We start from the raw sequence: 21225 nt of genomic DNA on the forward strand, positions 1-21225 counted from the left end.
CTATAGAAGTGGAACAGCTACAAGAGTGGAACGTTACACGAAAGGAACTGACGGGTTACTCAGCTTCAACAACATCATATCATAATGTCAGAACTGTCAAGTGGTATGAAGGAAGTCTTGTATCAAGTGGAATCCCGTCGAATGAAGGACAGAAAATCATCCTTAAAAGTTTCCCAGGAACTGGCAATCTCAGTGTCGAACCTTCATAGACGAATCAAAGTCAAACTTCATAAAGCATAAGCGACAATAGTGTCAACGCACCACGGCCAGCTCTCCTTGTCCAGCAAATTATTTTGCAGTAGTATGCGACTCAAAAAGCCCTGTTCGATTGCAAACAACCAAAGCTTGAAGTTCAGCTTGTAGTTGGTAGTCGTGTAGTTGTACCGGAAAACCGACGATTTGATTGCCTTGTAGACGGTGCCCATTCCGTGTTGTACTCGTTCCAAAGCCCAGCCGTTGTAGATGACAGGATCGCACTGGAAAATGGAAGAAGAAGGGTTCATCTGTGGACGCAAAACGACCCCGCGTGTGTCCAGAGGCAGTTTCCAAGTATAACGGTCTCCGACGGTGCGGTCTGTGAAAGGATGGAAGGCAGAATTTTGTGGAGAAGTACCGCCCGGTAGTGTGGAAATCCATGCGAAGCCGCGTTCGCCGTACTTGATCACGACAGTAAGGTCATGCAGCGGTCTCGCCCTCCAAACTGAGAGAGTATCTCTCTTTTCAAAAGTCGCCACTGGATACAGAGAATAAGCGGCATCGAAGGCTATGAAGTTCATAACGCAGGCTGTATGCACATGTGCAAGTCCGTCGTGATCAGAAATCAGCAGACTAAACCTATAATATTTCGAAACTCACTGGAATGAAAATTTATAATGGCATCGAATGGGCTCGTCTCGCATGCTATAATTTGGATCTTCAAAAGGCCATCTGGGCCACTTTTCTCGATTGTCAGTACAGATTCGACTCCTCTGATTTGGTAGTATAGCAAGAGCTCGTCATCTTCGGGGGACTCGTCGCGGATTTGAGTACCATCCCATTCATCAGACACGATTTCACGGTAATCCTGGGGTTGAGTCGAGTCCGGCTTGAACCTATATCCTTCTCTTTCAACAAGATAGTCCAACACTTCTCTCACGTGCCCTGGATGCACGTAAAGGTCCATGTCAGATTTGGGATAAAACGACCGATCCAGAAATTGAAGTGCGTTGGAGCCCGCAATAAGCGTCCCGGTACGCGCTTGTAAGCTGCGAAAATTAAGAGGTTCGGAAAGATACCGAGAAAGATGCCGGTGGATGTTGTAGGCACGATGAGAGAAGTCCTTGGATGCAACATACGCAGCACGACAACAGCAACCAATGCGTACAAGCGTGCGGGGCGAGACGCAAGAGAAGATGGCGTCATAGATTGGAGCGCGACCGAATAATTCGCCTACTGCACATTCGTGAGCAAGTCGAGGTTGTCGTCGATTGGTGTGTTTGACTGAGATTTGCGACATATCGCTGTAAAGTCAACTGAAGACTACAGTCAGTATCTGAATCGCTCGCAACTGGATGAAGATAACGCACCCTCGAGTAATATTTGGCAAGTGGGTTGTGGTGGGTAGATGAAGGTAGACAAAGCTGTGAAACTTTTGGTAAAACGTACTTTGTAGTCAGCAGCCTTGCGCCACCGTACGGCGGCTCTGATACGTATGATATCCGCATCATGTTTATTTACGAATTCGCGAAGTAGCTATGGAGCCTTGAGGCTTGAGATGAGCTATATATCCAGTGCTGAACTCCGCGCCACGGTGGTTGTTTACAAGTAGTTACGTATTCCTGACTCCCACGTATGATGTACTGTGATTTCGGCGTTCCGAGTTGCCGCAAGCGCTACTGTGATCAGTAGCACAAGCCAAGCGTCAAAGCCGCATTTATCTCCCATATTTCCACCAAACATTCTTGAGCATCCATGTCTCTGCAGGGTTTGATTTCTGGATCTGAGTGTGCTGTACCGCTGAACCCGCTGTCGCAAGTTCTGAAACACACAGAAGGAGACAGAAGTTTACAGCAGGTCTGTCAACAGTGTCAAAATCCATAATTCATCTGACAACAACTACGAACAGGATCGTGTAGCTGGTCCTTCATCCTCCCGAGTCAGCTTTCACTACATTTTACCGTGAGATGTATTCATGTCATCGATCAGCTCCAACACCTTCCGGGATCTGCTCCAGCTCAAGCCGCAGAACAAGATGTCGCAATGGCACGTCAGTTCTTCGAAGGACAGCAAAGATCAGGTGGCCCCGCACTTGTTGCACCTCCGTATCTTCATCCGGCAGAACTCGCTCGCATGGCGGAAATGAATAGACTTCCGGAACTCAACGAAGCATGGAGCAGGGAAAGATATCAGCCTCTAATACATAACAATGCGGCCCACAGCTCATGGGCAAATGAATTTAGCGGTACTCAGCAACAGCCCATCAACGGTTCCGCCATGCAACATTCTGTTGCCATGCAGATGCCTGAAAGTGAGTTGTCCTGTGTAAACTTCTGGATTTTGAGTCAACAATAGGCGTACAGCTCAGAGACAGCAATTCATTGGTTCACATGGGATGTATGGAACCCCCATGGGTTTGTATGGGAATATGGGACAGCCGTTCTTCCAGGGGTTCAATGCTACTCCCCTGAGTGCAGACGCGAATAAAGGGAAGGGTAAAGCCCGCGAAGCTGATTATGAAGCTGCATTTGCCCAGTACGCTGCCTCGTTGCAAAATCAATCAGAATCCGCCTCTAGGATTGTCGAATTGGACGATAATACGGCTACTTTAGAGCAGGCCATGAAGAACGTCAAACTTGGAGATACTGAACTGAAGACTAACGGGGATTTCAAGGAGTTTGTCATCTTATTATTATTATTACGTGCCTACTTAGTTTTCTGTAGCGTTTGGGATCACCTGCAAAACTCGGATATACCACCTCCCGCAGAAGATATCGGCCAATGGGAAGCACAATTCAACCAGCTCATGAGTCGTGATCGCGAAGAGCTGGACCAAGATTACTCTACAGCCATGCAAGAAGCTTGGAATGACGGATTTGGAAATCTCAATGAGAGTGCCCTCCAATCCAGGTATAACGATGATGGGATGCCCATTCTGGATGAATATGTGTTCGGTGAGTCGGATCCGATACATCACGCCCTCGTTTGTTAAGCTGTACAGAGTCAAACAACAAATATCTTGATCCATCTTCGTCCCCTCGGTCGCCACTGAGCGAAGCAAAAGCATTTTTGGAACAGGGTGGTTCGTTATCTGAAGCTGCTCTTCTACTCGAAGCTGCTATCCAGAAAGGAGAGCTTGGCGAGGGCGGATATGAAGCCTGGATACTTCTAGGCGAAACCAGGAACATGGATGAACGCGAAGACCTCGGTTTGCGTGCATTGATCGAAGGTGTTCGCTTATCAGAAGCTGCCAATGCCAACGGAGTGGGCATGCTGGTGTGTATCATCTGGAAACTTCTTCCAGCCCACTCTCATGACGTATTGTTTACAGTCCTTGGCGATCTCATACACCAATGAGCAACATGACCGGGCTGCTTATAATATGTTATTGCGATGGCTAGGAGCACGTTTTCCCGATTTTCCGATATCAGATGAGATCCGAAGAGCTGTCTCTTTACATTCAGCATGGGACTCGCATGATAAGCTTACAGAAACCTTCCTTACCCTGGCACGACAGCAGTATGACCAAGGGATTGTCGATCCTGATATTCAGATTGCCCTAGGAGTGCTATTTTATGCAGCCATTGACTACGAACGTGCGAAGGATTGCTTCGAGAGTGCCTTATCACAGCGTCCTGGGGTAGGAAAGTTCGGGCCGCTGACATTTTATCGTGACTGATAAATGGCGAACAGGATTACGTACTCTGGAACCGATTAGGATCCTGTCTTTCCAACGGGAACAAACCTGAGGAAGCCCTTGGAGCATACAGGGAAGCTTTGAATTTGCGCCCTACTTACACTCGTGTTATTTATAACGTTGGGGTGGCATGTGTGTCCTCTGGTTAATCCCCTGCACATGTTTTGAGCTAATCTCACACGTAGGTCTTAACATAGGAGCGCACGAAGAAGCGGCTGAACACTTTCTAAGTGCACTTAGTATGCAGGAAACCACAGGCGGTGGTCAAACTAGTGATCAGTTGTGGTTGACCCTGAGGCGTGCCTTTATCTCGATGGTGGTTATATCCAGTTCTATCTTCTAGATGTGACATGCTGAACCTTGCTGTTCCAGGAGCGCAATGATCTTGCGGAGTTGGCTAAGCCTGAGAATCGGTCAAACTTGGATTCCTTCCGGCAGCAAGGATTTGATTTCTAGTAATTTTGCCCCATGCATAGACGCCACACGTAGACCGTAATCGGAGTTTTGTTTGCTCCTTGTATTCAATCAGTGACCATAGTGCTGTGTTCGTTGGCTCAAGTGCTCAGATGTTCGGATCTCGCTCTCGGGCACATATCAACATGGAGGTCCGCTCTCGCACGGGTCCACACAGGCTTCGCACGCATGTTAAGTTTGCCCCATACTCACCCACAAACACGTTGGTACCCTATATAGGGGCTCTGTTGTGATACGGCAGTCTCCGGCCGGATCTATGCTATCAGATTAATGGGAGCATTGAAGAAGTCGATGAGCTATACTAGTGCCATGTGACGTTGGGAACCCTGGATCGGTATACATGTGCGGGCTGGGAAAGATAGCCGAACTTCTTTTAGTTACCTCCCCTGCTGCGCCTTGTGGGATTTTGGGGACTTGGCTGCATCTATCCGTTTTGGTCTCAAGGCGCTAATATTGGTTTAGCGATATAAAATGGCCCCTCTTCAGCTGGCTTTTTCTCCAGCAATCTGCTATCATCAACTACCTCACATACAAGGTGAGCTGTCTGCTCTGAACTCCCTGACCACGACACGACTGACACCCTCCTGCAGCTTAACCGCACTCATAACCACCATGTACAACAACAACACCGAGCAATGCAACTGCGGCGTCGCCAAGTGAGTTTTTCTTGCGACATTTCAATCACCTGATTCTGACCGTCTGTCAACAGCTGCAACTGCCAGGCTGGTAGCTGCAGCTGCAAGAACTAAACCACGCGCATGTGCACTTGCCTTGCCGTGTATATAAACATAAACATATTTGCTATTCGACGTGACTTGTACTGTTTGTTGTATTGAAATGCCAAAGTTGCTTTAGTGTCTCTTGATAGAGTTGACAGTAAAGACTGCGACATCGTCCGGAATTCCGAATGACCCTCGAGCTCGAACTTGTCACTTGCATGCTCATGCACAATCCAACACACCATCGTCAAGCGCAACAGGCGGGACTGACTCTACTATGTAGCTCTCTCCAAATTCCGAAGCCTCGCATCGTTTTTCTTCGCAATCGCGTTCTTCGTTGTCCTATGGTCTCCGTTGAATTACTATAATCATCGAAGGAAGCAAAAAATGCGGGATTTGGTTAGTCTGCGTGAGGTCTATGACTCTATGCAAACTGGATGCAAATTTGTATCTTGTCAGTGGGTAACTCGGATTCAAAAAGTGCAGGGAAGTCTGGCCGAATCAAGGACGCTGCATGATGTCACGATCACCCCCGCCCAACCTCCATCCCGTCTGCCCGCCATCAAGATCTTTATCTCCATTTCTTCTGATCTCTGCGAGTCTCTTACGCTTGCCCGTCTGTCTACCACTTCCTCTGTGTTCGCCTATTTCCTACCCGCCTGCCAATATCATGCTGTTGTCTGCAGCTCCCAGTCTGCGGCTGCCGTGTCCTCCCTCCAAGTAATTAGATGACGGCAATTTGACAAGGGTGAGATTTGCATGATGGTTGACATGGATGGATGCGTAACGGTGACTGATGTAGATGGCAGGGCAGTGGTTGCAAATTGCAATGCAGACAGAACTTTGACCACCTGGAACTTTCCGATCACAGACCAGACGTTGCCCAGATGGCCCATTCTGGAAGTACACCCAGACTTTATACAGGCTAGCCTCAAAGGGAGTACACTGAACAATATCTAGATCTGAACCAGCCAGCCGGTAACGTTCGTTGAAACGAGTGCTTTCTATGTAGTAGGCTTTGAATTTTTGACCCCAATTGACCCTAATGTAGACATTCGGTACAACGGATTTAGCGGCCTTCTCTTCTCTTGCTCCCATTCATGCAGGACCCAGGTCCACATGCGCGAGCATAACTCGTTCGTCCTTTAACTCCTCGTTTATGTACGTCGCGTGGTCTTGCTGTCTGTGATCCAGTCTTTTGTGCCACCTCCGAGTCAAACGCCTCTCTTCGTCCAATCGCGCTTCCTCGTCACTGACTCGGACTTCCTGGACAGCAAGACTCCCGCCTTCTGTTATGTATCTGCACTCACCTGCGACGATGAAACCTATTGAAATTGCAATAGTACCTGCTTCTTCTACTGCAACGAGCCTCCGCCCACTTTTTACTCTTAGCGACCCCTCGTCTGCTATCAGTTGCTTTGCAGAGGATCATTGCTGGCATGAAAACCTCTGTCACACCCTCAACAGAACTGGAGGTACAGAGCAATGAGAGATTAAAGGCGATACTCGTGACCATATCTTCGCGGTCAAGGTGTTAGCCACGAACGACGTCTATAACCTCAAAAAAGAGATTTAGCATAATAAGGATAGTTTCTTCTACGATTACGACGCCACGAATATCCTTCTCTGGAAAGTATTCCCACCTTGCGATGACAGGCTGCCAGTGGAGCGCAATATCAAAAGTCTTGACCTCGATGAGAACCAACTACTATTACCTTTGGAAATGTGTTGGCCACTATTCTGGCGACAGATCATGTACATCTTCATTGCAGTATATAAACGTGAGTTGTCTGTTAATATCACCCCACTCTCCCGCATACTGATTATCATCTGGTCTGGATGCAGATTAGCCCCGCTCTAGAGTGTTGTTAACAACGCTCGGGCTTTGTAGGTGTTAATATGCGCAGGGAGCCTGAAAAGCAGAATGGGAAAGAACATCCTTGCTGTGATCCTCGCAGAGGGAAAGCTATGTCCATGGAGATCCTGCCGTCTAACGGAAAGCCGGTCGCATCCTCCGCGAAGCAGAATGAGGATGGGCACCTGCGGTGATTATTGCAAAGCCACATTGGCAAAGACCCTGCTGTCTGGCGGAAAGCCGATCATATTCTCTACGTAATGGATGAGATCGTGGGTATTGATCAAGGGACTCTACTATTCATTGTCGCATTTTCCGCGATGGGGATAGTGGAGCAAAAGATGTTGTCTTACTATGGCATAGTCAGACTGGTCACGAGTCTGCCATCGCCATCCCTGTATTTATAATATTCAACTATAGCATACATTTGCACCTAAAGTTTGACTCGAGAAATTCGAACTTGAATATCCTGTATTTCAAAAATATCTTGGGGCTTTGACGGCTGACGTTCACATAAACGTTGCTCGATGACAGATCAATCAACCCCTAATACAATACGCCGGGTGCCAATATGCTCAAACTATCTTGAAAGTGCTCGCAACTAGTGGAGTTATTTGGTTTAGACCCGGGGGATACCGCACCATGCAAATTAAACGACAGTCACAATATTGCAGAAATCCCTGGAGTGGCGGGTTCGTCGAGGCCATTCAGAATTCCGGACAACGTGCCGTGCAGTCTTTACTGTCAGCTTTATCAAGACTCGATGTCACTTTACTAGAACAACTCTGGCATTTCAATATAAACGGCACAAATCACGTCAAACAGCAGACTCGGAAATAATTATGTTTATATATACGGCAAGGCAAGTGCACTTGCGCGTGATGTTTAGTTCTTGCAGCTGCAGCTACCAGCCTGACAGTTGCAGCTGTTGATAGACAGTCAGAATCAGGTCATTCAAATGCCTCGAGGTAAAACTCACTTGGCGACGCCGCAGTTGCATTGCTCGGTGTTGTTGTTGTACATGGTGGTTATGAGTGTGGTTAAGCTGCAGGAGGGTGTTAGTCGTGTCGTGGTCAGAGAGCTCAGATCAGACAGCTCACCTTGTATGTGAGGCAGTTGATGATTAGCAGATTGCTGGAGGAAAAGCCAGCTGAAGAGGGGCCATTTTATATTGCTGACTATCAGCGGCGCCGCAAGTCGGAGTGACCAAAATGGCCAGATGAGAAGTAGACGGCGCATTCGTTTCCGTCAATCCCAGGATTGTCAACACCATCATGATATGTTTACAGGGCCCCAGGGCGCAGGGAGGTAACTAAAAAAGTCAGTTTGTGCTCCAGTCCGACAAGATAATCTGAAGAGCTGTGGCACGTGCATGCCACCATCCAGGGTGATCAATGCTGCAGGGCGCCACTGAGGTGAGAAATCAACTTGTACTACAAATCCGATAAGATGAAAGTATACCTGCCGGAAACAGCTGCATCAGAATATGGCGACGGCGCCCTTGTACAGGCTACTTGACAAACGTGCTGGCCCATTGTAATCTTGATTTCTTCAAGACACGAAACACGTGTGTGGGTGAGCTTCAATGTGAAGTTGACTTCTAAGCTCAGGTACCTAAGTACCTCGATGGGAATGCAATACAAAAGTAAGTGATCAAAGCAGCAATCACAAACTGTCTGACAATACATACTTACTCACACCATAACAGCGCTAGCCCGCAGCTCGTCTGATCACGTGCAGCGATTCCTGTGGACAAGTCACGAGATCGCGACCAGCATGTGCAAATCTGTTAGAGTCCTCTCATAAGATCTCCCTCATCCTCAGATTTCGCCCATGTCATTCCTTCCGTACCACTGCGCAGCCCTCTGTAGTATAAGCCACTGTTTCTCTGATCAATAGATTGTCGCTCACCTGTCGGCGAGAACTTTATCCTGACAGCTTCCGCATGCTCCGAATTTCTCCACCCTTCTGGCACCAGCTTAGTATACTTTATTGCCTCCCACCCCTTGAGACAAGTCCCTTGGCAGAGATATATTGGTCACTTGGTCTTTGCATGTACCATATCTTCTGGCCCGACGCCGGGCCGCTGGCCAGACACCAAAACACACCACACTCCGATTACTTTTGCAGGTGACCTGTTTTCTGGGGTTCTCAGTGTTCAGGCACTAAATAATTAGACTGCGAGCATGTGGAGTCAAGTGGTGCAGAAGCACAGAGTAGTCATAACCCGATGTCTGAAACTTACTTATACGGAAGCAAGTCACCAAGTGCTAGGTGCGATATTGCGGATGATAGAGTGCATCATAGTATACGGGGCAATCAGATACTCCATGTGTAATCAGTGGTGGACACACGAGTGGTACAGCATACTGAAAGCGGTGTAAGATAACACATGTATGAAATGAAATGTGGTGGTGGCGTATGCCCAGGCTGGGAGGAACTGGAAGGTGCAGAACGTTCTGGTGGCAATTTCTGCACTTGGCTAGAAGTTAAAACTGCTGACGCTGTGGCGGCACTCATTCGTTTGCCCCCAAGAAATCTCGCGAACCTTGGCTGGCTGGCACAGTCAGGATTTCCTGCAAGATGTTCTTTGATTCGTGCAGTCAGTTCAATTATTGTCTCATCTCGAAGTAGCAAAAGAGCGCCAGCGATAGTGATAAGGTCGTCCTTGCGCTTGTATGATCATAGCGAGCTGTTGAATGTCTTCGTTTTGACGTCTTCCTCAATGCGCGAGAGCCGAATTCATGAGTTAGTCAATCCTTGACAACTTCCTCTTCAGAGAGAAGGAGGAGCTGATGTGACTTGACTTGATCCCTGCGAGATACATGCAGACCCTTGTTCCAGTCTTTAAGAGTCTGCCGCGCGTCCTGTACCATCACATTAGCATTACAGGAACTTGAAAAATACATAATCACACCTTGTGTGCCCTTGCAGCTACTGGAATATACTTGCAGGTGACATTCGAGTGCAGCCTGGATCCTGGGCTCATAGTTGGGAACTTGGGACCCGTAGACGCCCTATCTCACATGAGCCCAGCTCACCACTCAAGTGACTCAATCACGATGTTACTTTGAAATTGAGTCACGGTGCTGTAGACAAAATCACGAGATAGTGGTCTATTGTCACGAATAGAGATGGTAACAGGGGACGGTAAGTAGCTTCCATCAGAGATCCGACCGGCGGAGCGAACGTCGTAGGCGAGAACATTACAATGTTGATGTAGACCTTATAATTGAATAATATTTAATATGCATCTGCAGCTGACTCAGCTCCCGTCGGAATTAGTCATCCAAATTGCTTCTATCTTTGCCACTGTCTCTGGCTACAAGCCTACGAGTCAGTACTATGTAGTAGACTTCGTGATGGGTCTTTGATCATGAAGTCACTGTCGCTCGAAGTTTTCTGCAGATGGCTGACTTTCCTATTCAGCTCCTGTTCTCTTCGATGATGGTATTTGCGATTGTCACGTGACGTTCGTTGAATCCGCATAATTCATTCATGCATACCTTCAGTTGCCGATACCAGTGGCATACCACCAACCACTGGAACTTTCCTGGTGTTCAAGCAGTCGCCGTAACACTGGTATGGAAATCAAACTATCATACTTTGAATTGTCCAGGCTTCTTTTTATTTGATTTTGCACCGCAATATTTTCTCCCCCCGATCATCCTGAGGGTCTTGAGGGGGATCAAATATCCATCATGCAGACTTCGGCGATACAAGGCTTATCATTACGAGCGCTGAAGCGCTTAACAGTAGTATATCTAGCATGAACGCCATCGTTACACCACCAACATTCCCCACTGGCTCATACACCCATCCTCGAATATGACCGTAGTCTTAAATAGTCCCAGTTTGTGGCCACTAATCGATTTGAATATCTTTTTGAGCTATTGGATAGGTTCGTCGCATCAAGATATCTAGATCTAACATTGACTTGCGGTGTTGCAGTTGCCGCCACTGCCGTCGTGGTATACGACTGGGGTGAGCAGGACAGTGTTCGAAAATTGCTGATATTCTCATAGTATTTTCAGTACTAACAGTTGGCCAAGAGGTGGGTCTATTTTATCGCTGGAGCAGCCAACTCGCTAAGAATGGTATCACAGATTGAACTGATATGGGTGAGTAATACGAGTCTGTATCAAAAGAAAACAGGAGAACACAATGAATTCGCGACAGAGGCAACGTTGGTCCCTCATGACCGTGCTGTATTTGGTTGTTCGTACCTCTTGTTGTGCTATAGCATGGTTGGCAAGTCATGCTGACTCCAAGATGTTCTAGATACGATATATTGGAATACCGTTTTCTGTGTATGTGTCGAGGCCAACAGATTAGCACCGTGCTAATAGTTCATCTCTCACAATCAGTGCCAATTTTCTGCGTATGTATCATATGCACTGTGTTCGATCCTTCTCACTGGGCAACACACAGGAATCATGCCATTGGTCTCGCTGACAGATGCAGTAAGTATTCCGCAACCATCTCATCCCCGTTCAATGAACACATTAATATGTAGGGGTGAGTGAGATGCCAACCATTAAACTTGGCTCAACATAATAAGTCAATAGGTGTAAGTCGGAGTGTTTGATCCTAGTACGAGGGTGTTCACTAATTGGGTGTTTCAGGTAATATTATATACAATGCAGTGAATTGGACAAACGTGGCCGTAGCTGCCATGTTGGGTGGTGAGTTACCCAGTTGCAACACCTCAGTGGTATCGACTCGACTGAAACACGATGCAAGTCATCATAATTGCTCGGTTGTATGCCATGTATCAAAAATCTAGAATCGTGCTTGTCTTCCTTGTTATCATTTTCTTGGCTGTCAACATTGCCTGTGGAGTAATCACGGCAATTGGACTCAAGTCTAGCCCAGCGGGTAAGCTTTACTTGTTGACTTGAAGAACACAGCTCATTAAATAAACACTAGAGGAGTTGATACTCTCTGGTACACATATGTGTTATTCTGCTGTGGACTCGGAGCAGCTTCTCATTTCAATAGTTTGGATGCTCAACAGTATTTGGGAGTTCCTTACACTGTGCCTTGCAGTCTGGATTGTTGTAAAACAGTTCCGTGACCTGCGACGACTCAACTCACCGACAGGATCGATCATTGGGGGCTGTTTTAGAGTGCTAATACAATCTCACGTGCTTTATTTTGCAAGGTAAGCTTGTAATGTGACTCTGGCTATCTTTTCTGCTCAAGTTCCACACACATTAGCTTCATTGGTGTCTCCTGTCTTCAGCTTGTTACTCTTTCTCCAGAAATATCGGTGCGCCGAATTGTCACTGACATCTGCGTTAATCACTGCTCATCATTTCTGTAGAATTCAAATTCTATTGGAGTTCGGGTACTCAGCGGTGCTATTCAAATTTCATCGGTCATACAGATGTTTGTGCTGGGACCACGCCTCATCCTTAGCGCTCGACAATTTAACGCCAAACTTGTGGTCGACTCCGATGCAGAAACTAGCATGAATTCGATTGTCTTCCAGGAGCGTGTACATGTATCAACTAGCAGTACCATTTAGGGACGTACTTAGCGAGTGGTCTGCAAGGAGAAGACGTTTTGTGGAGGATCCGTCGTGGTATTTATTTAACGTATGGTGTTTCGAAGTATGTCTATCTATTTCTTGTCGTATCACTACTAAAACCAAGTAACTACCCACCCACGCTTACACCAAGTGATAAGCCGAGAATGTCTAGCAACAATTCGGTCTTTGAAATTTGATGCTCGATATTGAAATACAAATACAACGAGAATCAGTGCAACCACCCAAACATCAACCAAAATATTATGTTGGAGCCCTGCTAAGCACGACCATCGGAGTAAAGCGCCGAACGAGATGCAGAGTTCAGATATCCATGCATACACCGATCACAATCGTTCCTAGGGCAAGCAAATGATTGATCACTTGAATGAAGTGTACCGTGATGACTCGACGACCAATAAGGAGAAAAACCTGTGGGTGCTGGTGACCAGTGAGATATTGATATGTCGCATGAATCAACACAGGATAGTAATATTGAGGAATAAAGATCCGAAGAGCGGTGATAATCAAGATTCTGGAAGTCGCATAGATTTCATTAGCTACATTCCAAGCTTTGTATTTATCTAGATCAAGTGAGGCGAAGTGACCATCAGTGAAATACGATGTTCTGGCACTGCACAGATCTGTCAAAGTTGTACAGTACCATAGTGTCACAGCTTGGTCCCTTCTGAGCCTGTACAGTGCAGTAATGCCGGCGGGGCCCCAGTGCGGGACTCGGCTGAGTCAGCTCACATCTGATCGAATGTGGCTTCTCTTTACCACCTGTGAAAATTTCTATTTCTCCTCCATCGTGGTGGGTCTTTGAAGCACTGTTACTCGAAGTTTTCTGTTGACAACTGACCATTCAGTGTCTGTTATCTTCTATGGTAAAGTTTCTAATACCATTAGTTATACAGACTCGTTTCTGTCAAGACATGTACTAACTCACTCCAACTTGTCAAGGACTTTCCCATCGTACTACCATCCGTCCTACCAGCGGACCACTATTAGTAATTCACTAGCACGAGACGGCCAAGGTTGGCCTGATATAAATACCACGGAATGTCGAGAATGTCGAGTGACGTAGCTCGAGGTTATCAGAAGTACTGGTCATGAGTCTACTTACCATTGTCGTGCAAGGCTGGATCCCTAATTCTCAGCTTCGGACCGTCGTGGGCGTAGTTGATAGTGTATAATCTGTTCGGCTCAGGTCATTCCTGGGTCATGGGACGTCGAGGTCGAAGCTGATTCGGCCCGACTAGAACGATGCATGCCTTCAATATAAGAGACGTGGTGATATGCGACTCTATCAACATCCACCTTCATTCAACCTCAGTCATGTCTGGAGTAGAGATGTAAGTTGATCACGCACCGCGATATAGATATCATGATATCTTACTCGCAATGATATCCAGTCATTCCGTCCCGCGTCCTACTGGGGCGCCCACCCCGGCAAAACTTAACAAGATATCTTGTCAGTTGACACAAGACAAGGTATTGACTACTCGCCCCTCTTGCTTCCATTTGCTGACGTTCGCTGCGCTTGAAGTCTCGGGGAGGTGCCCAGGCTATGTGTAAGTCCTTGCCCCGAAAGATATCCATCGTGCGATTGATAAAGGTGTGATATAGTATATGCCGTCGGTCTGACAGAGGGAGACATGGAAAAGCCTCAAGTATGCTTATGACCACTTGTGGTTTTCACATTGCCTTAACTATTCACTAGATCGGTATTTCACCCATCTGGTGGGAAGGTAATGATACCACACCTGTGTGCTATGTTGATGCTGATGTGTGCTTTGCAGGTAATCCATGCAACTCTCATCTCGTGCGTTTTGCTCCCCATTTGCGAGCGTCCGGTAAACTGATACCTGTGAAGCTCGATTTGTCCAAAAAAGTCAAGGAGGGTTGCACGGAGGAAGGTTTAGTTGGCTTGACCTTCAATACCATTGGTGTTAGGTGTGTCTGGTCATCTTCTCAATGAGTATGTCCTGAAGCTAGCTAGTGATGCTATTACAATGGGAACAGATGGTAAGGTGTCTTTGATAAATTTCTTTTGGCATGTCTGATTGCATCTATTCAGGGATGCGGTACTCGTGCGTATCATGAAAGTCGTTGGTATGATATCTTGTTGATGTAGTAATACCAGACTCCCAAGTCGTGATCTCATCGCGGATTCTATTGAAGCTGTAAATGACCTCGCTGAGGCTTTAATTTCACGCTAATTTGGGTTTTGTTTATCAGGTCACACTTGTAAGAGGCTCCATCATTTGGTAGCCTCTGGATGCTCAAGTTATCTGATTTTTGTAAGGCGCAACATTACGATGGCAATATCTCGATACCAGGTTGTGACAAGAACATGCCCGGTGTCTTGATGGCCGCCGCTAGACACAACAGGCCGACCATTATCGTGTACGGTGGTACGATTCAGGTCGGAACGCGCCATGTCGACTGCCCTTCCATGGGATACGAGAAAGGCGGGACTGTCAACATCTCAGACGCCTTCGAGTCTTATGGTGGGTGGTTATCCGACTCCGAATTCCCAAAGCCTTGAGCTGGAGTCAGGTGCCTATGCTGTTGGCCTCATCAATGATGAGGAGCGATTCGATGTCGTCAGACATTCATGTCCTGGCGCCGGTGCCTGTGGTGGTATGTATACGTACGTGTTCTGTCGCTTTTAAACAGAAACCTCCTCATATGTCCTAGGGCCAACACCATGAGCTCTGCTCTTGAAGTCTTGGGCATGTCACTTCCCTACTCCTCGAGCACACCAGCAATGTACCCTGGTGAGTTAGAAAACACTTATGTTGCATGTAAAATTTTGAATTCGTGTATCAGAGAAGGCACAAGAATGCTTCAAAGTTGCCAAGTATATGAAACGTCTTCTGGAGCTTGATTTGAAGCCCAGAGATATCCTCACCCGTCAATCTTTCCTGAATGCAATCACTATCGTCAACGTCCTTGGTGGCTCAACGAACGCTGTTCTTCACTTGCTGGCTATAGCCCGTGCCGCCGATGTTCCCTTAACCATCGACGACTTCCAGATGATTTCAGACAGGACTCCGTACCTTGCCGATTTGAAGTACTTTCGTATTCATGATTCGATTGCGTTCTCTCACAGTAAACATCGTCAGGCCATCTGGAAAGTATTATATGGAAGACATTCACAAAATTGGTGGCATACCAGCAATTATCAAATACCTTCTCAAGAACACCAATCTCATCGATGGTAGCCAGATGACTGTTACCGGAAAGACCCTCGCTGAAAACCTCGTGGATGTTCCGGAGCTCGACTTTGATACACAAGACGTCATCAAGAAGCTGGACGATCCCATTAAACCCTCTGGTCATTTGACTATTCTCAAAGGTAGCTTGGCTCCTGGAACCGCTGTCGCCAAGCTTACAGGGAAGGAGGGTTTGCGCTTTGAGGTGATTCATGGTTATTTGTTGATTCCATGTCATAGCTAACGGATACTGTGGCGGTTCAGGGTGTCGCCAAATGCTTTGATAGGTACGGTGTAACGCGAAACCTTATGGTTAGCTTGCCTCATATACTTCATCTTTAAGTGTGCACGACTTTTATCCTGCACTTGAGCGCGGAGACATCAAGCATGGAATGGTCTTGATATTCAGATACCAAGGACCGAAAGGCGGGCCAGGAATGCCAGAGGTTGGATGTTATCCTTGACATTAGTTCTTGCGTGCTCACATTTAATTGCAGATGCTGGGTACAGTTGTATTTTGAACGAGCCTTAGAGTCCTCCTAATCCTTTTACGCACAGGTCCCACCGCCGCTCTTATGGGTGCTGGGCTGGGCAACTCGACTGCGCTGATCACGGATGGTCGTTTTTCTGGAGCATCCAGAGGTTTCATCATTGGTGCGTCTTTTACGCAACTTCACTTGAAGACAAAGGCTTACTTCCGATCTACCAGGTCACGTCGTCCCTGAGGCAACCCTCGGTGGTCCAATTGCTCTTGTGGAAGACGGCGATCTCATTGCCATCGACGCAAAGAGTAGGACCATCGACTGGCTAGTGGGCGAAGAAGAGAAAGTACGCCGAAGAAAAGTATGGGAAGTCTCAGGCAAGAGTGCCCTCAGGGAGCGGAGAGGTATCTTGTTCCGATACGCCCGTGATGTTGCTGTAAGAGCCTCAGTTTGATGATCCAACCTCGCTTGCTGACCATGATTTACAGCCTGCTAATGAAGGAGCCTACTGCGACTGAGATGCCTTTTGTCACGGTATATGAGAGGGTAGCGAAACAATTGAGCAACGTGATCAATAAACATTACGCGTCAAGTCAAACATGTGAAATTATTGTAAATACAGAAGTCGAATATTCCACATGATTTTGGGCCTCTATATTGGTACAATCAGGGGTCTGGATTTGAAGAGACGATGCTGTGATTACCCCGCCGCACTACATAAACGTACGATCCAAGCATAAACCTTGTAAGTCATAACATAACGGCTGGACAGACTAATATCCACTATCACTGCATTGACAACGTCCTGGTTGGGTATTTGATTGTCTTCTCCGTAAAATAAATGTGCCTAGATATGACAACGTCTCAAATCACCTGCACCGCAGCAGATAAGATGAAAACTATGTCATACGCAGTACGCCGCGTTGCGGCCAGTTGTAGGGTTGAAGTCGGTGATATGGTGTGGGCGGGTCGCAGGCAAGATATGCCATGGTCAGAGGGATAGGCGGGCAGAAATAGGTGCACTTAGTATGTTCAAGTGCAGACTTTGCGACAATAGTAAGGATTCGATCTTGAAGCTTCGAAGAACCATTAGCCGAGTTGTCGCTGTGGCCGCAGATCTTGAAAGACTGCGATACAGCACAGCAAGTTAACTGCTGTCGGTTGATTTGCAGAATGAGAGGTTGTCCATTTCATCTAGCTTCGTCTAATGCAAAAACAGTGAGGTAGTAGTTGGGCTGAGACCCAGCGGCATCAGTAAAACCTCACTTTTATTTTCTGCTATTATCTCACTTTACCCGCCTTGGCGCCAGCGCTAAGGCGCGAAAATGAATATAAGGAGTGTTAATTGGGTGTCCTGAATTTTCTCAAAGGCGCCACAGAGTGGCTAAGTGAAATTGTCGGTGCAAAGGGAAATAAGGCACGTTCAGAACGAAAATAGTAGTATATAGTCAAATTGTGTTTAAGTAGCTACACGCTAGTATCCAAAACAAAGTGAAGTCAAAATGCAATCTCGAATGCGTGGTGATCAGCGTATTTGTTCACATAGTAGGCTTGAAATGCGTCATATGAATGATAAAATTTGAGCTCCCGGGGCACAAATTGCACGCCATACATGGGAATAAGATGCGCAGCACGATAAATAGAGTCAATATGAATGACCGCGTACCCTGGAGCACTGTCTGCTCCAAATCCAGGACGAACTATCCACATTCCTGTATCTTCATCTGGGGCGTCGCCAACTTTGTCGAACCAGCTTATTAGAGCGCAGGGATATAACCTGCCCCGGTACCTGAATGAGAAAAATGCACGAACACGGGCGACTTCGAGGCCTTGCATGCCAGGCAAACTGGAGTCTGTGTTGACGAAAACACAGTCATGGCGCTGGTACTCGTTCCGCCAGATGGGGCAAGAACGAATGTGTTCAACACGCATACCACCGATCCCGCTCAAATCACTCGGCGCATAGAATCGTGATGATGCGGAATTGAAGACCGAGATTTTGCTAAGATAGAGGGGACATTCGGCGAGGGGTATATTAGATGGGTCGCGAGGATCTTTAGGATGCAACTGTTGGAATAAGAAGCGTCTGAGGAGGTCAGGTAGACTAGGAATATTGAGTTCTTCGGCAAGTGCAGGAATAGTTTGAGCACGTTTTTTGCCCTCTGTACATAGTTTATTAGGACATTCAAAAGGAAGAAAAAGAAGTCTTACGGCGTGTTTTCGCCAGCTGGACATAAGCTTGTAGAACCGTCGGACCATCATCAATTTCCAGGTCCTCATCGATGCCGATCAGCAGAGGTGCTGGTGCTGGTGCCGGCACATTTTCATCAAGTTCATTGATCTGCTGTGCGGGTACTATTGTGCACATTAGTATATAGGATATCTCACGAACTGTTTACCCACCCAAGGCGTCCATGGTTACTGAGAGGCAAGTACCAGTTAACATTCCCCGACGTGTGAAGTCAGCTCGTGCTGCGGAAAGTTTGTCGAGCCGTTGGTTGGTCACAAGTATTTAACCAAGTGCATTATAACGGCTGGATCGTCTCCATGGCTCCTTGACCGCTTTGATGTGCTTGTTTTCAGTAATCGATGAGCAGAGGCCGTTCGGTGCAGCAAACAATCGTATGTTTTGGACATAGTGCTTGAGTGAATGTTGACGAGGTAGGGAAAAGGTAGGAACCACTCCTGTCGTCCTGAAGATGTTACGGTAATGGTGAAAGCGTGAGAGAGCGTCTTCGATTTCGACTAGAGTGTCTTCTGTGATTATGTTACGACGGACTAGGTAACAAAATTCGAGAAGTGCACGAAAGGTGCGCATGACATCTACGGGTACATGACCCTCGATGGCAGGCAAGTAGACCTGAAGAATTAATAAGTTCTGCGACCATAGCATGACTAAATTGATGAATTACCTTCATCAGGGCCTTCGAATCATCTCCTGTCCATTGCTTGAAGCCACGTCCCTGAGGAAATCGTCGCAAGCCTGAAAATGAGGCGACAGCGGCAATTCTAAGACAATGAGTAATGTTATGTAGTCTAAATGCGGTCAAGCTTACCTGCAATCAATATCATCCATAATTTGATCCGCCTTTCGTTTCGTATGTGTGTGTCTGAGGTATTTCTCGACCCATTCGACGAGGTGGTCCTTGAATGCTCCTTTGACGAGTTGATGGAGAATATCCGGTGAGATCATCTGATGGATGTCAGCTCTGGGGAAGTCGTTCGTAAATGCCTGTTAAAATAAGATCATTAAGAACGGTGCTGCAAGGAGTGCGCTGATTCACATACTACAAGTTCCCCGACTATTCCAAAGTCATCCCACAGGTCACCTAAGGAACCTTCTTGAACGAGTGCTTCTGTGTATTCGCGACAACGACGTAACACATCTTCGTCGAGATCCTCGCGAGATGCCATACATCTGCAAAAAAAATTGTAACTTATACAAAGATACATACTAGATGACAAAAACGTACTTAGGGCACCAACCACGCACGATACATGCTAACAGTGCTTGCTCCTCATAATCTGCTATGTATGGCCCTAGTCCGTATATAACCCGACGGTAGTGACCGTCTCCAAAACGAGTGACTTCGGGGGTTGTCATGCCTGGTTTCAGCGTGTTGAGAATCTTGGAGAGTGACGAATGGAACAGCTGTCGACGGAATTTTCGGAACACTGCCTCGGTAGCATGTTCCTTTGTAGCTGTAAAAATCAGTTAGTCATTATCGTAGAAGCCCACACCACGACGCACTTTTCGGCATAGCAAGGAAGCCAATGACTGCTACTCCATCATGATGGGCTCGTCAAACATTGTTGCGAATGTTCCCAATTGAGGCGTATAGCGGATAATACTCATTATTACCTGTCCCGACTGAAACTGTCGTTTTGTCACTGCCAAGGATGACAGGGACAAACGTAGAGCCGAGCGTGCTCGGGTCCTTAGCTATTTCATCCTACATACAGAATTAGCAGTCATTACCGGATGAAGACTGCACTTACTGCCTGATCCCATGCCCAGTCACCAGACATAAAATCCTTCCACTGGCGCTTGTCGCCCTCGGTTGAATATTCTCGATAGGGGCAGTAGTCTACTTCACTGGCGTATGTTGGATTTGCAAGCATATTGCGCACGACTTCACGTGGGTCACGAAACCAGACTTCGTATTTGTCGTCCATCCACGGCTTGGTACCATCTTCAGGTCTCTCACCATCGTAAGTTACTGTAAAATTTTGCCAATTCACATCCCCAAATGGTGAATTATCGATGACGTCGTACAGATCACGATGATCTGCGAATGGCGGCTTGTCGCCATGTTTCGCAAGGGTAGATGCCCATAAATCCAGCAACCGGTTGATTTGACCTGCCGGCATCTGATTTTGCGTATACAGGAACTCTGCCGTTTCGAATTCTGTACGATTGCGAAAGGGTGTCCAGTCGCCAGTTGCTACGTTCTCCAAAGGTGGGGGCGGAGTGCCAGGGAGGAGGAATATACCATCCGCATTGCATGGTCTGGCTGTAATCACATTCAGCCACAGTGACAGAATCATGCGAATGAACTTACCATTGAGACCCGTATGATAGTTTTGATACAGGTGATCCCCAGGCCCAACGAATTCCGTATCAACGTTTGGTTGAGGCGATGGTTGATGTTGGTGCTCCAAGTCAGCATATCCTTCATCCACATCCATGTCGATATCGTGGTCGACATGAGGCTGTGGGCTTGGCAGACGGGGCTCTGGTATGATGGGTTCCAGAGAGCGTTGGTGGTTGTCCTGAGGTAGTACTGGCGGGATGGGATGTGCTGAAATGCGATGTTTTGTTCGCCCGGCGATAGTTTTGAACCACCTTGGACAACTTCTACATGGTAGTTGGAGCGAACTATGGTTGCGACGGCGTAGTTGACTCCGTGGAATGTTATCAGGCATTGCAGCAATACTAGACTAGAATGATGTTCAGTTCTGGCGATTTGTACATTGAAAGGTGGAAAACTCACCAATCAGAGATCTGCGTGTTGAAAGGCGGAAGGATTACCAGTATTAGCTCTGGTGGTT

General features: G+C 47.1%; 5 protein-coding genes across 5 annotated transcripts; 3 read left to right on the forward strand and 2 right to left on the reverse strand.

Moving 5' to 3' along the window:
* Positions 1-86: 86 nt before the first annotated feature.
* On the reverse strand, positions 87-1796 carry F5147DRAFT_665960 (uncharacterized protein). Its single transcript, XM_041435145.1, has 3 exons — positions 1566-1796; positions 856-1511; positions 87-784 (listed from the first exon to the last, which is right to left on the reverse strand). The coding sequence occupies exons 2-3, from the start codon at positions 1493-1495 to the stop codon at positions 228-230; spliced, it is 1197 nt and encodes a 398-aa protein (XP_041299748.1). The 5' UTR covers positions 1496-1511; positions 1566-1796; the 3' UTR covers positions 87-227.
* Positions 1797-1840: 44 nt separating this feature from the next.
* Positions 1841-4589, forward strand: F5147DRAFT_665963 (uncharacterized protein). The gene is made up of 10 exons (XM_041435146.1): positions 1841-2052; positions 2105-2134; positions 2185-2506; positions 2559-2871; positions 2920-3149; positions 3197-3471; positions 3527-3835; positions 3889-4024; positions 4078-4208; positions 4265-4589. The coding sequence occupies exons 1-10, from the start codon at positions 1951-1953 to the stop codon at positions 4346-4348; spliced, it is 1932 nt and encodes a 643-aa protein (XP_041299749.1). The 5' UTR covers positions 1841-1950; the 3' UTR covers positions 4349-4589.
* A 6893-nt stretch (positions 4590-11482) lies between these two features.
* On the forward strand, positions 11483-12470 carry F5147DRAFT_832516 (uncharacterized protein; the record flags this gene model as incomplete). The annotated part of the gene is made up of 6 exons (XM_041443815.1): positions 11483-11510; positions 11566-11625; positions 11684-11818; positions 11870-12104; positions 12161-12212; positions 12267-12470. Exons 2-6 carry the CDS (start codon positions 11616-11618, stop codon positions 12468-12470), a joined length of 636 nt encoding a protein of 211 aa, XP_041299750.1. The 5' UTR covers positions 11483-11510; positions 11566-11615.
* Positions 12471-13261: 791 nt separating this feature from the next.
* Positions 13262-16839, forward strand: F5147DRAFT_665983 (dihydroxy-acid and 6-phosphogluconate dehydratase). The gene is made up of 23 exons (XM_041435147.1): positions 13262-13366; positions 13420-13825; positions 13886-13964; positions 14020-14044; positions 14100-14143; positions 14194-14221; positions 14273-14295; positions 14347-14426; positions 14473-14498; positions 14551-14563; positions 14617-14656; positions 14712-14720; positions 14779-14983; positions 15033-15126; positions 15174-15253; positions 15306-15549; positions 15602-15896; positions 15956-15978; positions 16035-16137; positions 16189-16195; positions 16250-16345; positions 16401-16609; positions 16662-16839. The coding sequence occupies exons 2-23, from the start codon at positions 13737-13739 to the stop codon at positions 16689-16691; spliced, it is 1842 nt and encodes a 613-aa protein (XP_041299751.1). The 5' UTR covers positions 13262-13366; positions 13420-13736; the 3' UTR covers positions 16692-16839.
* Positions 16840-17181: 342 nt separating this feature from the next.
* On the reverse strand, positions 17182-21099 carry F5147DRAFT_796249 (uncharacterized protein; the record flags this gene model as incomplete). The annotated part of the gene is made up of 12 exons (XM_041443167.1): positions 17182-18335; positions 18385-18514; positions 18596-18645; positions 18691-19033; positions 19086-19182; positions 19230-19405; positions 19462-19591; positions 19647-19875; positions 19925-19972; positions 20036-20126; positions 20173-20687; positions 20736-21099. 12 exons carry the CDS (start codon positions 21097-21099, stop codon positions 17671-17673), a joined length of 2838 nt encoding a protein of 945 aa, XP_041299752.1. The 3' UTR covers positions 17182-17670.
* Between the last annotated feature and the right edge of the window lie 126 nt (positions 21100-21225).

Source organism: Suillus discolor (assembly GCF_016758755.1).
Source record: "Suillus discolor strain FC423 chromosome Unknown F5147scaffold_2, whole genome shotgun sequence".
In the NCBI taxonomy this organism is placed as follows: Eukaryota; Fungi; Basidiomycota; class Agaricomycetes; order Boletales; family Suillaceae; genus Suillus; species Suillus discolor.